Here is a 16,098-nt window from a genome sequence, read left to right on the forward strand (position 1 = left end):
CAGCTACTCCACTGTACCAACAAATATAATTTGAAAGTCAGCTTTTTTTTTTTTAGACCTTTAGTTATTATATACAGGATGTCCCAAAAGTGTCCATACATAGGGGACTCTATGCCAGCACCATGTCGGTTGTGCCTTCGTCAGAGGATGTTCGTGGACATGGTTGGTCCGCAATAAAAAGTGTTAATTTCTCCTATGTATGGAGACTTTTGGGACACCCTGTATTTTAGCTTTTTAGTCTCCTGATTGGTTTCATCTCATTTTATCTTTTTTGGATGGATGGATTGATGGATAGATAGACAGATAGATAGATAGATATGGTTGTACCATGATCCTGACCAGGATAAGGCTGACTATTTCTGTTTATGGTATTTAAATTCATTTGAATTGGAATTATTTCTATAGCAAATACAACATATCAGAAGACAATTACACATGGCATAAAACAGTAAATAAAGTTGAATTTAGTTGAATTATATCAGCCAACCCATACATGTAGTGTCAATTTGTAAGTTTTGTAGATTTGAGATGTAGAGGTCTCATTGGTTTTGGGTGACCTGTAAGCAGACACCTTTCATTATTACTGAGAGTGCTTTGCATTAAAGAGCAAAGATTTCAACAGTTAGGGGGAAAAAACCTGAACAGACACAACTATGACATAAATACAAATGACTGACAAAATGCTATAGTTTATTTAACATTTTTACACACACGGAGATGAGATTATATATATATAATGGGTCCATCAGAAAAGTCCTAGTGTGCACAATAGCCCACACACGCTTGATCTCAAGTTCTAAACACGTGGAGTCTAATTTAGCGTCTTAGTGGTGTTACAGTTCCGTCTGACATCACATCCTGTTGTGAGATGATGTATTTTCAGTTATTAACTATCATACCAGTCCAGGAAGAGCAGAGAGAAGGAGCACATGACCAGGAAAAAGAGGATCCAGACTCGGAAACCTGCGTTATTCTTAATTGCCTGAAAGATGAAGGGGAAATTTCACATTAACGTATAATACTTCAGAATATGTCATGCGTAATGCTTTTGAATGTGAAATTGAGGTTTTATGTTTATGAAAGCCTAACAAGTGTGTAAGGGTTTATAAAAAGTAGCCTGAATTGAGAGTTTAAGGATGTGTGAAATGAGAAACGTACAATATCCATTCAAATAAAACATTAAAAGCTGTGAATTGAGAGCACAAAGCAGTATCTTTAATATATCTGTAAGTAATGAGGTATCTGTAAGTAATACGGAGTATAACTAGTGTTAAGAAAACTGCTTTGTGTCTATATGCTGCATTTGTGCGTGAGTGTTACCTCTCGAATGTCTTCATTGCCTTCTTTAACGTTTTCTGTGGCTCCAACAACCAGCTGATGGATATTATCAATTTCTGTCTCCTACATCACACACACAAAAGACACCTTAATTCTAGTACTGTACGGCTCATGCACCCAGAAATGAGCGCACACGCACAACCACCCACACACATACCTGCTGCAGAACTTTCTCACTAAAAATCTCCTGCAGCCGAGAGATCTCCACCACCTTACCTTCAATCTGCCTGTAAACACACACAAGGGTTAACTCAATAGAGTAATAGAGTCTCAATAAAATACAGTGCTGTGAAAAAGTATTTATGCATTCTGATTTCTTCTGTTTTTGTGTACATCTCATCCTAAATTGTTTCAGAAATTAAAACTAAATCTAATATAAAACAAAGGCAGCCTGAGTAAACACAAAATGCAGTTTTTAAATAATGTTATTTATTGAAGCAATCCAATCACAACTGGGAAAGTGTGAACATTTATTTTCCCCCATAGTTAGTAATTCCCCAAATCTATGGAACTGCATTCATAATGGGGTTCAGCTGCACCAGACACAACCAGGCCTGATTACTGCAAACCCTGTTCAATCAGATCAACACTTAAATAGAACTTTTTCGGCAGCATGAAGCTGGTTAAAAGGTCTTACCCAGTAACACACTATGCCAAAGTTCAAGGATATTCCAGAAATGATGAGGAAGAAGGTGATTGAAATACGTCAGTCTGGGAAAGTTTACAAAGCTATTTCAAAGGCTCTGGGACTCCAAAGAACCACAGTGAGAACCATTATCTCCAGATGGAAAAACTCGGCACAGAAGTGGCTGACCTTTCAAACGTCCTCCAAGAGCACAGCAATGACTCATCCAGAAAGTCACAAAAGAGCAAGAGGACAACACCAAAGCACCTACATCCCTCTCTTACATCAATAAAGGTCACTGTTCATGACTCCACTATCAGAAAGACACTGGGCAAAAATGGAAGAGATGCTAGGTGAAAACCACTGCTAACCCAGAAGAACATTAAGGCTTGTTTGAAATTTGCCAAAACACACCTTGATGATCCTCAAAGCTTTTGAGAGAATGTTCTGTGGACTGATGAGTTGAAAGTGGAACTGTTTGGAAGACAGGGGTCCCGTTACATCTGGTATAAACCAAATACAGAATTCCACAAAAAGAACTTCATACCTATGGTCAAGCATGGTGGAGGAAGTGTGATGGTGTGAGGATGCTTTGCTGCTTCAGGGCCTTGGCAACTTGCAATAATTGAGGGAAACAACATCTGCTCTATACCAGAAAATCCTAAAGGAGAATGTCCGATCTTCAGTCTGTAAATTGAAACTCAAGCGCAACTGGATTATGCAGCAAGACAATCATCCAAAGGATAGGAGTAAGTCCTATTCCTAGAAGTAAGTGAAAGACTGATCTCCAGTTATCTGGTTGCAGTTATTGCTGCTAAAGGTGGTACAACCAGATTTTAAGGGGCAATTAGTTTTGCAGATTAGAGATAGGTGTTGGATAACTTTTGTTGCGTCAATAAAATAAATAAATAACTGCATTGAGTGTTTAATAAGGTTGCCTTGGTTTTATGTTGCACTTCGTTTGAAGATCTAAAACTATTTAGTATGAGATATACACACAAAGAGAAGAAATCAGGATGGGGCAAATATCTTTTCACCAAACTGTATATACACTTTGTTTACTGATGCGTTCAATGACATTTGTTTTGTTAACAATTAAGACCTTATAGAGTTTGCCACTGTTTAGCTTAACATAGCTATCTAGTTTATTCAGAGCTAAATCAGTGACTGCTCAGCTCAGGCTAGTTATATCTATCTGAACAAAACAGCGATCAGTGTGGGTAGGTTAGCCTGGCTAAAAAGTAGACACACACTAAGGTATCCACTATGCTAAAAGTCTTACTCCTGCTAAAACAAGCATCAATCCAGATCCTACTCCTGCCATCCTGAGCCTTCTATCCAAATCCTACTCCTGACATGCTGAGTGGTCAATTCAGAGCCTACTTCTGCCATCCTGAGCCTTCTATCCAGATCCTACTCCTGCCATCCATAGTAGTCAAATCAGATCATACTCCTGCCATCCTGAGCCTTCCTCGCAGAGCTAAACCAAATACTATATACCTCTATTCCTGTTTTGAGGTCCACAAGCTGCTGCCCCTGTTCAGATCCTACTCCTGCTACCCAGATCTTACTCCTGCTCTCTTGCGTCTTTCATGCAGATCCTACTCTTGCCATACTAGGCCTTCCATATGGACTCCTGCCATCCAGATCCTCTATGCCATCCTGAGCTTTCACGCCACATCCTACTCCTGCCATCCCGAGCCTTCAATCTGGCCCCAGCCGAGACATGAACACACAAGCATGCACACACAAGGTTTCAGAAGATCCTGCTATCCAGATGGTAACTGCTGCTGTCTTTCGTCTTTCACACAGATCCTACTCCTGCCATCCTGAGCCTTCTGTCATCAATTCAGGTCCTACATGCACTATCCTGTTCTTGCCATGCACATCTTACTGCTGCTATCAACATCCTATTCTTGCCATTCAGAGCCTTTCATCCAGATCCTATTCCTGCATGTAAGACCTTCCTAACCAACTGCCAACTGCAACAAACCTGTCTCCTAAACCTAATTAATGTCTGTAAGGCTGCTTTAAGATCATCTGTATATTAAAATGTGTTATAATGGAATATATTATTTCTATTTTATAATTTAAAAAGTGCTTGGCACTTCCACACAGTACTATGTGTGTGTGTGTGTGTGTCTTACCTTACTTCATCCACCAGGCTATTCATCTCACTCACCAGCCTCTGATTCTCCTGCTCAAACTGAACACAGATACACACATCAATGAACAGGGTGACACAAACTAACTGTGTGTGTGTGTGTGTGTGTGTGTGCGCATGCATGTATATACCATCTGAATTTCCTCAGGCGAGAGCTCGTCCTCCACTCTGCTGTCCTCCCACAGGTCAACACCACTATCACATGTTGGCTTCTCTATAACCACGAATATGCAAACATGCATTATATATTTTAATGCTTTTATTTGGATTTATACCACAGTACTGCTGAATCCTCTATTCTGATTGGTCAGGTTTATATTAATGCACTTGTTCTAATATCTTATCGTTTCTTTAGTAACAGCTAATTCATAGGGATGTGCTACATACTCTAAGGCTAATAATAAACAGCAGTGTTATTTAACAAAGAAAAACATATAATCTTCGATCTGGTAGAGCTCTCTAGAAGGAGAAGTATATTTTATTTTTATGGAAGGAGTGTCCAGTGTGAGCACTTTGTAACAGTCAGTACGCTGCTTTAACATAAAAAAAATTTTAATAAATAAAAAGATGCACGTTTGTAAATGGATGTGTGCCCCTTACCACTGCTTTCCTCCGGTACAGTTCTCTCTGTATCTTCACTCTGAGGTTTTTCCACTTTGATTTTCTGTTCTGGTTCCAGCCGAGACCTGAACATACAGACATGCACACACAAGGTTTCGGAATGGTCTCCCCGCCACGCAGTATATACAATAAAGCTGTCATGAGTGTGATGTGTGACTCACAGTCTCTTCTTATCCACCACTCTCTTCACACGGATCGCTCTTTGCTCCGAGTACAGCTTACACACACCTGCAGAAACAAACAAACCCACATGCTCATACAAAGGAGGAAGCTGGGTAAAATTAATAAAGTTATACAAAAATTGTTTTTAAATAAACTAAGTCTATTACCATATATTGGAATAGTAATAATATTGTCCAGACAATACATTTTTTTGTAGTATATAGATAAAATTATTCAGTGTGGAGGGTGCTGGACATTTTGAAGGAAATTTAAATTGCCTAAAACAGGATACTAAATGCTGTGATTAATGAATCATGGGTAATACACCTGATGAAGAGAAAAAACATGATTTAGAAAGATGCTGTGCATGTTTTTGCTGCCACTTCTCACTTTGTTAATCTCTTTTTTTCCTGTATTCATGTTTGCTCTTGCATCTGTTTTCTGTTTATTAGTTTTCGTGTATGATCATTTTTTTAAATTATTCCTAGTGTCAGTATTGAAATTGAAAACCATATAAATAATAGGCTTTTCTTACAGACTATTAAACAGAAACCATGTGACTGGTACACAGACCAAAGCTTGTGAGCCACACACGAGGGCCCAAGGATAATAAGTACAAGACGTAGTACCCACAGGTTAAAAGGTTCAAAGAGATATAGCTGTTTAAGTCCAAAGCACATAAACTCCCCAAGGTGGAAAAGAAATTGTTAACCCCTAGCCGTTCCATAATGAAACGCATTATATTAGGGATCTACTGGAGGCTGGGGTGAAAGGGAAGGAAAGGTTTGAAAAAGGAGAAACACAGATAAGATCAACAGGGAGTCGTAAAACCCACTAATTGAAAGAACAGGCAGCCTTGCTGAAGCAAGGTATCTGGAGAACAGCCTGCCGAATATCAGATTCCATTGTCTGATGGTCCTTTGGGATCATAGTGGCCCAGTACATAGTACTGTTTCTCTTGTTACCTCTTGGGTATAAGTAGGACTAGCAGCTGGGCCAAGTCGCTACAGTAGAAAGACTGGCTCATGAAGGAAGAGTAGCAAGGACTGAAACTGACACTTGGGGGTTGTACTGATAGTACCCCCAATTACCCAACAAGAATACTTGGAAATCGGCAAGTCTACTAATATGAAAGGTACCTTATGACCCCCAACAATTCTGCCCATCAGAGAATGCCTCAAGACTTGACAAATATGGGTTGGCATTGAGGGGAATACCCACATGACAAAACTGGGAGAAGCACACCAAGATGCGAAGAGACGTTTACAACTACAGCCCCCACTACTATGAAAAGGTGCAAAGGGGATATGAGAGATGGAGAATACTCCCCTGTGGTAGCCTCAGACTCCCACAACTGAGTCACCTTGGAGGAGATCCAGATACACTGGGAAAAAGGAGGGTTAAGGTTAGGGAAATTTCGTATCTATCTTAATTAATAACCACTTGAGGCATCCTAGATGAACAAAAGGAGAACACATGAGTCTGGGTGGAAGCTGGGCTGAATAACATGGGGCAAGCATTCACGAGCATTCTCTCTGGAGCTTGGGAAGGCATGAAGATATCAGCACAGAGTTTATCCCTCAATACATTTTATAATAAACAAATCCTGTCCAGTGTATAGGCTGATATTGGATCAAACAGGCTTGAATTAACACTGGCAGTTATGGGCAGGCATGTGAGTGGGTTGGAAGAGGATTTCATGCCAGAAACAGAGGAGCACATTCTGGAGGAATGACACAAATATAGTATAAAAATAGCGGGTGTTGGAACGTGTTAAAAGCATACAATTACTCTGCCCTGGAACAGTTCAGTGAAGAGCTCCAAGCGGACGTTGGGGGAGCCAAAATAATATTGCATGCAGTAGGTGGCAGTAATGCTCCTAAAGAATAAGATGCCATTAAAACGAAGATCTGCTCTGCGTTTCTACCTTTAAGGTAGACTTCTATCAGGTCCAGCACGGCCCCACGGTGCTGCTTCATCTGAGCAGAGATCACCGTCTTCTCTGCTATAAACACACACACACAGGACCACTTTCAATATAAAATAGACATTTATGATTTGAAATGACATGACAAATTGATGCACTGATGTGTATGTTTTGTGTGTGTGTGTGTGTGTGTGTGTGTGTGTGTGTGTATTTACCTTCAGTTCTCAGCTGTTTGATGGCATCTGAACATGTTCTCATGAAGATCTGAGCATCCTGATCAATCTGGTCTCTCTCACAGTCTGTCATGCGAGTCACATCTGAGGAGAGTAAACTACACACACACACACACACACACACACATACACATACACACACACACACACTCTCTCTCTTTAATCGTCTAAATATAAACTGTTTCTAAACTGAATAACTGGGGCTAAAATTTCAGACTATGTTTATCCACACTCCTATTTAACTCTTCTCACTTCAGCGGCTGTGCCGAGCCATTTGGTGGTGGGTTTTTTTTTTTTCATGTATGTGTTTTTAATGGAAAAAAAATTTATTCATTTTAAATTCTTTCTGCCATTCCTCTCTGATGAAAGTTCATTTAGGGGAGGAGGGTGGGTGTGTTATGAGGAGATTTTCAAGGACTTTAGTCTGAAAAACTCAAAGTCAGACTCAAAGTGCTTGTGTGTTAAATAAGTTAATAGGGCACCTACGCGCTAGGGATCATAACTGCTTGAATAATACAATTAGGGAGGGGCGAGAGGGTTTGGGGGAGACGGGACTGGCATTTGATCGCCTGAGCTCTGTTTTAGACAGCTCTGATGGTGACTTGTGCTGTGTATTTTCCAGAAGACGGGCTCTTGGGGAATAACAAATCAGTTACAGGAAGTTCACACCTGCACCTCAAATTTCAGGCTCACCTGCCGGCGTTCACATAGTCCTTTCTGTGCTGCAGCAGGAAATCCTTTAGCTTGGTGATGTTGGAGATCTGAAGACAGAAACAGAAGGATTAAGTGTTACACGCCAACAAGTTCATGTGTTAACTCCAAGACTGGTTTGGTGTTTACACTCGATTTTTATTTTGTGCTGATATGGGGGAACAAAAGAAAAAGAAAAAAAAAAACCACAAAGACTCTAGCTCAAATCATAAGACTCTAGCTCAAATCAGCTAACTAACTACCCTAGTATACTACATCAAACTTATTATAGCTCCAAAGATGAAAATCTGCCTGCAGTCACAGTTAAAGTGTGACGTCACATCGCATACCGTTGAATGTCCCAGTATAGTCGGTTGTTATTTGTACTTAGATTGCAGCATCGGAGCAATGGCACTGACATAGTTTTCAATTCAATCTGTCCGATTAAGTGTCCACCATCAAGCAAAAGAAAACAAATAAGGTCAAATTAAAGCTTGACAGTGTTTTATAAAAAGAAGAAATTGTGATGTAAATCATAGAACAGATCACACAACTGATTGTCTGCCCTTGCCCAGTGTGCAGGGAGGGCTCATTCTGTTTCCACTGTCACACACACACACACACACACACACACACACACACACACACACACACCAAGCTATGTTCAGCGAGACCCAGTTTGACAGCTGACAGCAGGATTATTTACAGAGCTCAGCGTGTCAGTGTTTAACAGCCGTAATCACACCGTTTACTGAATTACTGCACTACCTCAACGACTCCAATTACACACTAACACTGAGACTGTGTGTGTGTGTGTCTCACCCTGTGTCAGCATTCTTAAGGCTTTAAGATACGTGCTTACAACATCACATTCTGGGCAAAAAAATTTAAAGGATCGAGACCTCTAACTAACTATTTATACCATTTACACATACACAACACTGCAATTATATTGAACACAATGCAATTGCGACAAAAAAATAATAAAAATGCCAATGTCATCACTTACTTAATTATCGCAACGTCCAATACTGTGATAGAGTTTAACAAATAATATAGTATGCAGCTCTATTGAAGTTCCTCACTGTATACAGTCACAATAATTGTTTAGCACAATGCTGTTGAATTCTCGATTCTGATTGGTCTGAGTGCTGAAAGGCAAAAATCACAGGTACACTAGATATAAAACATCTACACACCCCTATTAATAATTGCTGGTTTTTGTGGTGTAAAAATCAATAATAATAATAATCATGCATTTTATTTATTTAAGGCGGCTTTCAAATCACTCAAGGTCACCATACATCAAGAACAAAAAGTAGCAATAATGACAATGTCAAAGTAGTAAATAACAATAAACACCAATGTCAATAAACCATAAAAGAGAAAAGCGACAATTACAAACATAACAACTGTAAGAATAACAAAAAACAGAAAGTGTTAGATTCGCATGCAGACAGTAATCATGAAGGGTACGCTATTCTGAATGAGTGAGTTTTGAGTCTGATTTTAAATTGGGATTACGAGTCTGAAATACGGATGTTAACTGGGAGAGAATTCCAAAGACGAGGAGCAAAAGAACTAAAAGCCCAGCGGCCCATGGTGGTTAGACGAGCAGAGAGTGTACGGAGGAGACCCAGTGAAGAGGATTGGAGAGTTCAAGATGGGGTGTAGAGATCTGCAAGGTAAGGTGGAGCGAGGTTATGAAGAGATTTGGAAGTGAGGAGGAGAATTTTGAATTCAATTGGGAATTTGATATGGAACCAATGAAGCTGTTGACAACAATATGTTATGTAGATGGAATAATGTTATATAGCACTCAAGACAACTGAAAAGAGAAACAAATTTTCGAGGGAAAATAAAAGAAAGGGAAAAAACTTAGTTACTTGGTTATAAGCGTGCATACCACTTAACTAACACTTTTGCTTGTAATTGCAGCACTCAGTCTTTTTGGGAAGGAGTCTTACCAACCTAGCACAAATCTTGATTTTGGTCATTTTATTCCATTCCTCCTTGCAAGAAAGGAATGCTCCAGATCTATCAAACTGTGAGCGGATCTCCTGTGCACAGTCCTCTGCAAGTCATTCAACAGGATTTCAATAGGAGTTAGATCTAGGCTCTGACTGGGCCGTTCCAAATCACCGATCATCTTCTGAAGCCATCCCTTTGTTGATTTGGATGAGTGCTTTGGGGTTCTTATTGCTATGGAAGGTGAAATTAAACTTCATTTTTCTTCAGCTGTCTAGCAGATGCCTGCAGTTTTTGTGCTAAAACAGACTGGTATGTGGAGTAATCAATGATTCCCTCTGTTTTGACTCGCGCTCTAGTCCCAGCTGAAGAAAAGCAGCCCCGTACTACGACACTGCCACCACCGTGCATCACTGTAGGTATGGTGATCTCTGGGTGATTGTGAAGTTGTCTTGTCTAATCTTGTTTTTGCATCAATATTTAACTAATTAAATTTAACACACTGAATTATGTTTTTTTTTTTAAGTTGACATAGGTCTCATCGGACCATGCCATATTTTGCCACATGGTTTGGAGTGATTTAGGTGAACTTGGATGGGTTTGTTTGGCTTTTTTTGTGAGAAAGGGCTTTTTTTTTCTAGCCAGCACACCCCATACATTTACATTTATTAATTTAGCAAACACAACTTACAAATTAGCAAATACAAGCAAAGCGATATATCAAACTGAGAACAATACAAGTAGCGCTACCATACAAGATTTATAATAGAGTTCACTGAGTAGGCACTACTAAGTGTCGGTCGTTAATCAATCGCAGATTGCGTGAGGGAATGTAAGCCTCAAGGAGAGTGTTGAGGTAGGACGGTGCTGTTCCAGACAATGTCTTGTAGGTGAGCATCAAGGCCTTGAATTTGATACGGGTGACTACAGGAAGCCAGTTGAGGGAGATGAAGAGGGGTGTGACATGAGTTTTCTTGGGCTGGTTGAAGACGAGACGTGCTGCTGCATTCTGAATCATCTGAAGGGATTTGATGGAACTGGCTGGGCGGCCTGAGAGTAGGGAGTTGCAGTAGTCCAGTTTTGAGATAACAGGAGCCTGTACTAATAGCTGTGAAGCCTGATCAGTGAGATAGAGTCTAATTTTCTTGATGTTGTACAGGATGAACCTACAAGACCGTGCAGTTGTTGAAATTCATAAGAATATGAAACACGGTCACATGCAGGTAGGGAGCCGCACTTTCCTGATATTGCTGCAGATCATTTAATGTTCCTGTAGATCTCTTGGCAGCCTCCCTGATAGGTTTTCATCTTGTCCTTGAATGTTGTTGGCTGCTATATCACATTAAAAATGGGAAAAGATCTGACATGACTGATCTTGTTTTGTTTGTTTCTACGTCACTAAAACCTCCGATTTTAACAGGTGTGTGTAGACCTTTTATATACATCCATCCATCCATCTTCTACCGCTTACTTCTTTTCAGGGTCACGGGGAACTTGAAGCCTATCCCAGGCAGCATCAGGCACAAGGCGGGGTACACCCTGGACAGGGTGCCAGTCCATCGCAGGGCCCTTTTATATACACTGTATGTAAAATGTTTGGGGGTTTTTTTGCACCTGGAGAACTCTAACTGAGAATATAACCAGGGGAAAGGGAGAGACAATGGAAGGTAGGTAGGTAGGGACAAGAAGGAACAGGGGAACAAGGGTGCGAGGCAGTGACGGGGAGAAACTGTGAGGGAGCAAGCTAAGAAAGGCAGCACACAGGAAAAGAGCAAGGGAATGAGGGAATAAGGAAGCAAAGAGAAAAGGCAGTGAGAGAGCGAACATGGGAAGAGGGTGAGGGAGGGAGAACAGGAGAGAGGAAAGGACGTAACAGGGAGAGGTAGAGACTTCGGACCAAAAAACGCAGACTCAGAAAATGGTTGTGTGTTAAATAACTAAACATGGTGTCTACTCGCTAGGGGCTATAACTGCTTCAATAACACAATTAGAGAGAATAATCTTAGAGTTAATTGTGCACACACGATAAAAAATACATTTAAAAAACAATAATAAATGTTCATATTACAATAACTGCCTTTTTCATCACAGCTTATGATAGCAATATGGGATTTTAATCGAGTGACAGAGCCCCATGTTTACACACTCACACCTTACAATCCTAATGAGGACATTTCATAGTTATTAATACAATTATTTAATGCTATGCTACACCCAAATATAACACTAGCATTAACCTCAGTAACCAAAAGTAACTTTTTTGGCTTTCAGTTTAAATATATATATATATATATATATATATATATATATATATATATATATATATATATATACACACACACACACGTTTTCCTCATGGGGACCAATGAAATGTCTCTACAAGGTCCAACCTGTCAGATATTCCTACTCTTGTGGGGACATTTGGTTGATAAAAACATGCCCACACACACAGGCACACACTGAGTAAGTCAGCTCAGACTGGTGGGCGTCTTGTCCCCTGTGTATGTGTGTGTGTGTGTGTGTGTGTGTGTGTGTGTGTCTGATTCCCACAGCTCAGCGTGAGGTCACAGGGATCAATTGCACCAGTAATTTAAGTCTCTAAAGACCAAAGTAATACTAAACAGACCGTGTGTGTGTGTGTGTGTCTGTGTGTGTGTTGGGGGGCCGAAGGAGACAGTCTGCCTGGCTACGTTTAATCTCATCATCAGGGACCCCCACTTTACCCCTCTCTCTCTCTCTCTCTCTCTCTCTCTCTCTCTCTCTCTCTCTCTCGCACACACACACACACACGATTTTATCTTTACATGAAAAACAAATGTGCTGAAACAGTTTTGCATGACAGACAGAAGGTTTTACACACACACACACACACACACACACACACAGTCACTCTGTCCGTTCAGTTTAGTGTAGCTTATTTACAAGAGAATCTCTTTGTGTCTCTCTGTCTTTCCCCAACTGTCTCCCTCTCAGTCTCTCTGTCTCCCTCAGTCTCTCTCTCTCTCTGTCTGTCTCTCTCTCAGTCTCTCGCTCCCTCAGTCTCTCTGTCTGTCTGTATGTCTCAGTCTCCCCCAGTCTCTCTCTCCCTCAGTCTCTCTCCAGGTGTTTCTGAAACTGAAGGTCGATGCCCCGATGCCATGCTACCTACGCTGTCTCATTAACCAGTTGTCTCAGAAGGCAGTGTTTTGATAGCTTTCAGCAGTGAAGGGAGACTTAGAATAATATATTATATATATACACACACACGTACATATACTTATATATATATGATGAATAAAACTATACGGATTATACTCACTAATGGCATAATATGAATGACCACTTTAGTTACCAGCTCATTATCTATTAATTGCACTGATTAAATATACAAATGAATATTTCTTGGTAGGAAAAAATACAAGATTATCAATTTAATTAAGTCATTCATTCATTCATTCATTCAAACTTTTGTCCACCCCTTTTGTTAGTGTCTCCCTGAGTCTGTGTCGCTTTCTCCACACTATCTCTGTACATGAATTTCCATCTCCCTCTCTTTCTCTGTCTGTCTCCCTCTCTCTATCTATCTGTCTCCATCTAACTCCTTCTTATTCCCTGTCTGACTCGCTCTCCCCACCTCTCTCTCTGTGTGTGTAATTTATTCAGTCTGAACAGTAATTCGCAGAGGTTTTTTGTGTGATTGTTGCAGCCAAAAATGTTTGATTTTGCTGCGTTTTTTTTTTTTGTTCGTTTGTTTTTTGTGCATTCTTTTGCAGAAACCAACTTCAAATGCACGAAATTGTTTTGCACGGTCTTTCGCAGTGATGTTTTTTGGTAAACGAGACTGTTTAGCTGTACTCTTGTTTGACGCATGTGAATCGAAGAGAGATTTGACTGAATGCGCGTCGTGATGATGTCACATGACGCGTCTTGGCCCAAATCTGCGGAAAATCTGTGGTCGTTTGGAAAAATCGCAAGCTCCTCCGAATATCATGGAGTCTGCTTGATTTTGCGTTCATTTCTGCGATCGCAAAATCGTGAAATCCTGGAGATGTTGTTTATTAGTCTCTTCTTTAAACACAGAAGGAATGAGAAAGGAAGAAAAGAAGAGAAAAGATGTAATCGAGTATTTGCAAAGAAATAACACATATGACTCATTATTTCTCTGGGGAAGGCACTTGGTATCATGGTATATAAAATAACACTTTAACAAAAAGGCCAGGCATACAAAAGCAAACATTGTAGAATATATATAGAAATAAAATTCCCAGCGTATACAGAAAGTGTGATTTTGTACAATTTAATTGGAAAACACTAATGACTAACACATGCACGCATACTGAAGGTGTTTTCACACTTGATCTGTTTTAGCGCTCCAAGTGGTCTCTCAGTAGGTGCGTTTACATGGACAACGATAATCCGATATTAACCCGATTAAGACGATACTCTGATTAAGACACTACTATGAAAACAGCAATTATTGATTACCTTAAGCCAACTAAAGTTATACTCCAAGTAAACACAAATCGAATTAAGACGTGTGGAGTATTCCTGTTTTAGTGTATTATAGATGTGCATTACAGACATGTACACACCTTAATCACACTATTAACGTCGTGTGGGAGTTTTCACCACATTTTACGACACGACACATACACACACAGTGCTCAATCGTTCGACGGCAAATAAGAGAGCACGGCTGTGTCCGAAATCGCGTACTTACCTGCTATATAGTAGGAGAAATACATGTATATAGTAGGAGAAATACGTCTATCTTGGCTACTATATAGACGGTAAGTATGTCGTTTCGGACGCAGCCTACGGCTTTAAGCAGTCGTCTATTTGCACGCACAGCATGACAAATAATCAACTGCACTTGAAGCGTTCGTAAAATTAAAAATAAAACACCCAAAACTGTATACGGTCCCATAACGAAGACCAACTGTATGTCGATACGTAAAATTCTGGAGGGGGCGTGGGGATATAATGACGTGAGCTGTTAATCGATCTATGTTCTATAACATGTAAAACGGGAACATGAAAGGAATATTCTAAAAGCGACTCATGTAAACACCTTAATCACAATATTGTCTTATTCAGAATAAGATCAATAATTAGATTATTGCTGTCCATGTAAACATAGTCAACCATGACTCAGCATTATTTGTACAAATGAACTTAAAACCTTCTAAAATGTCCCACAAGCAAACCGTACTTAGTCCACCTCTAGAGATGCTAGCAGTGCAGTTTATTTGTGTTCGGTTGGTCACGTCTTGTGAAAACAAAATGGTCTGCATCCCGTCTTGTTGCATGGTTAAATGGTGTGTAGTCTACACGCAGCTACAGTTTTCTGTCACCTTGCAGATGACAACCAAATGGGAGAAAAACACCACTAATGGCTGGCCGTGAGGTCGTTTTTGTCAAACAAGAAATTAAGCAGTGCAGGGTTGGAGCAGCACAGAATAGTACAAGCGAACAGAAATGTTGAGGAACTGGAAATGATGCTATTGAGCCTAGTTAGATAGTAAGGCAGCAGTAATAATAATAAGAAGAAGAAGAATTCTTATCATTATGTTTTTTAAATTCAGTTGTTGTTTTTTTTTTTTTTAACCATTTGAATGTTAATATCCACATGCATTATGATACATGTGGAGATTGAGTTCTAAAGAACAGTGATGTGGACATCACGTGGTCTGTGAGTACATCAATCGGGAAAAGGTCCCAAGATGACTCTTGAGCTAGTGTCTTTCTAGATGCACTTTAACAGGACTGTGTGTTTTGCTTAAGAACTATGTCAACACACCTTAAATCACTACGATAAGTCTACAAGCAGACACAAGTAAGCAACAACAAAAACGCATAAATAAGATAAGCACACCTATCATTATTTCAGACCAGGGTTTTTTGCTGCTCTGCCTTCCTATAGAAAGGCTAAGCTAGTTAGCATTTAGCACAACAAAAGCCTCACCACTTCCTTGGCTTTGCTGGAGAAGCTGTTCTTCGGTCGGTTTCTCCGCACGAGCTCATCCTTGGCACTCTCCGGTCCCACACCGATCGCCTTGTTGCGCGTCTTCACCGTTTTCACGCTCGCCTTGAACAGCAGAGTGATGTCCACCGCCATTACTGCATCAACACAGACACGTCATCCCGCGCCGGCACGTCGCTGCGCTTACGTCATACCCCTGCGACAAGCATGCGGCTCTGCACTGATTTGCACGGAAACGTGTAACCGCGAAAACAAGCAAAAATAATTGCCGGAACTAAATATTGTTTAACACATGATTCATTATATTTTATTACTGTATCTGACTGATTATGATTATATAGCTGCAGTCGACACAACACAGAGATATGACGTGATGTTTCTTAAATGCGCTGTCAATAAGCGGCCACA

The 16,098-nt window shown here is 40.2% G+C and overlaps 1 protein-coding gene across 1 annotated transcript; it reads right to left on the reverse strand.

Annotated features, from left to right (window-relative positions):
• Window positions 1-669: 669 nt before the first annotated feature.
• stx18 (syntaxin 18) lies at window positions 670-15,866 on the reverse strand. The gene is made up of 11 exons (XM_017460364.3): window positions 15,673-15,866; window positions 7,764-7,831; window positions 7,053-7,168; window positions 6,838-6,915; window positions 4,910-4,976; window positions 4,728-4,813; window positions 4,259-4,341; window positions 4,111-4,169; window positions 1,496-1,565; window positions 1,321-1,401; window positions 670-982 (listed from the first exon to the last, which is right to left on the reverse strand). Exons 1-11 carry the CDS (start codon window positions 15,823-15,825, stop codon window positions 887-889), a joined length of 957 nt encoding a protein of 318 aa, XP_017315853.1. The 5' UTR covers window positions 15,826-15,866; the 3' UTR covers window positions 670-886.
• Window positions 15,867-16,098: the final 232 nt, after the last annotated feature.

This window comes from Ictalurus punctatus, chromosome 2 (genome assembly GCF_001660625.3).
Source record: "Ictalurus punctatus breed USDA103 chromosome 2, Coco_2.0, whole genome shotgun sequence".
Lineage (NCBI taxonomy): Eukaryota > Metazoa > Chordata > Actinopteri > Siluriformes > Ictaluridae > Ictalurus > Ictalurus punctatus.

Coding starts and splice junctions, on each gene's coding strand:
- stx18 (XM_017460364.3), bottom strand. CDS start 15,825: ATGGCGGTGGACATCACTCTGCTGTTCAAGGCGAGCGTGAAAACGGTG. Junction 4,977..6,837: donor GATAGAAGTCTACCTTAAAG/GTAGAAACGCAG, acceptor TTGTTTCTGCAG/GTGTGTGTAAGCTGTACTCG. Junction 4,170..4,258: donor CGCCTGAGGAAATTCAGATG/GTATATACATGC, acceptor ATCTGTGTTCAG/TTTGAGCAGGAGAATCAGAG.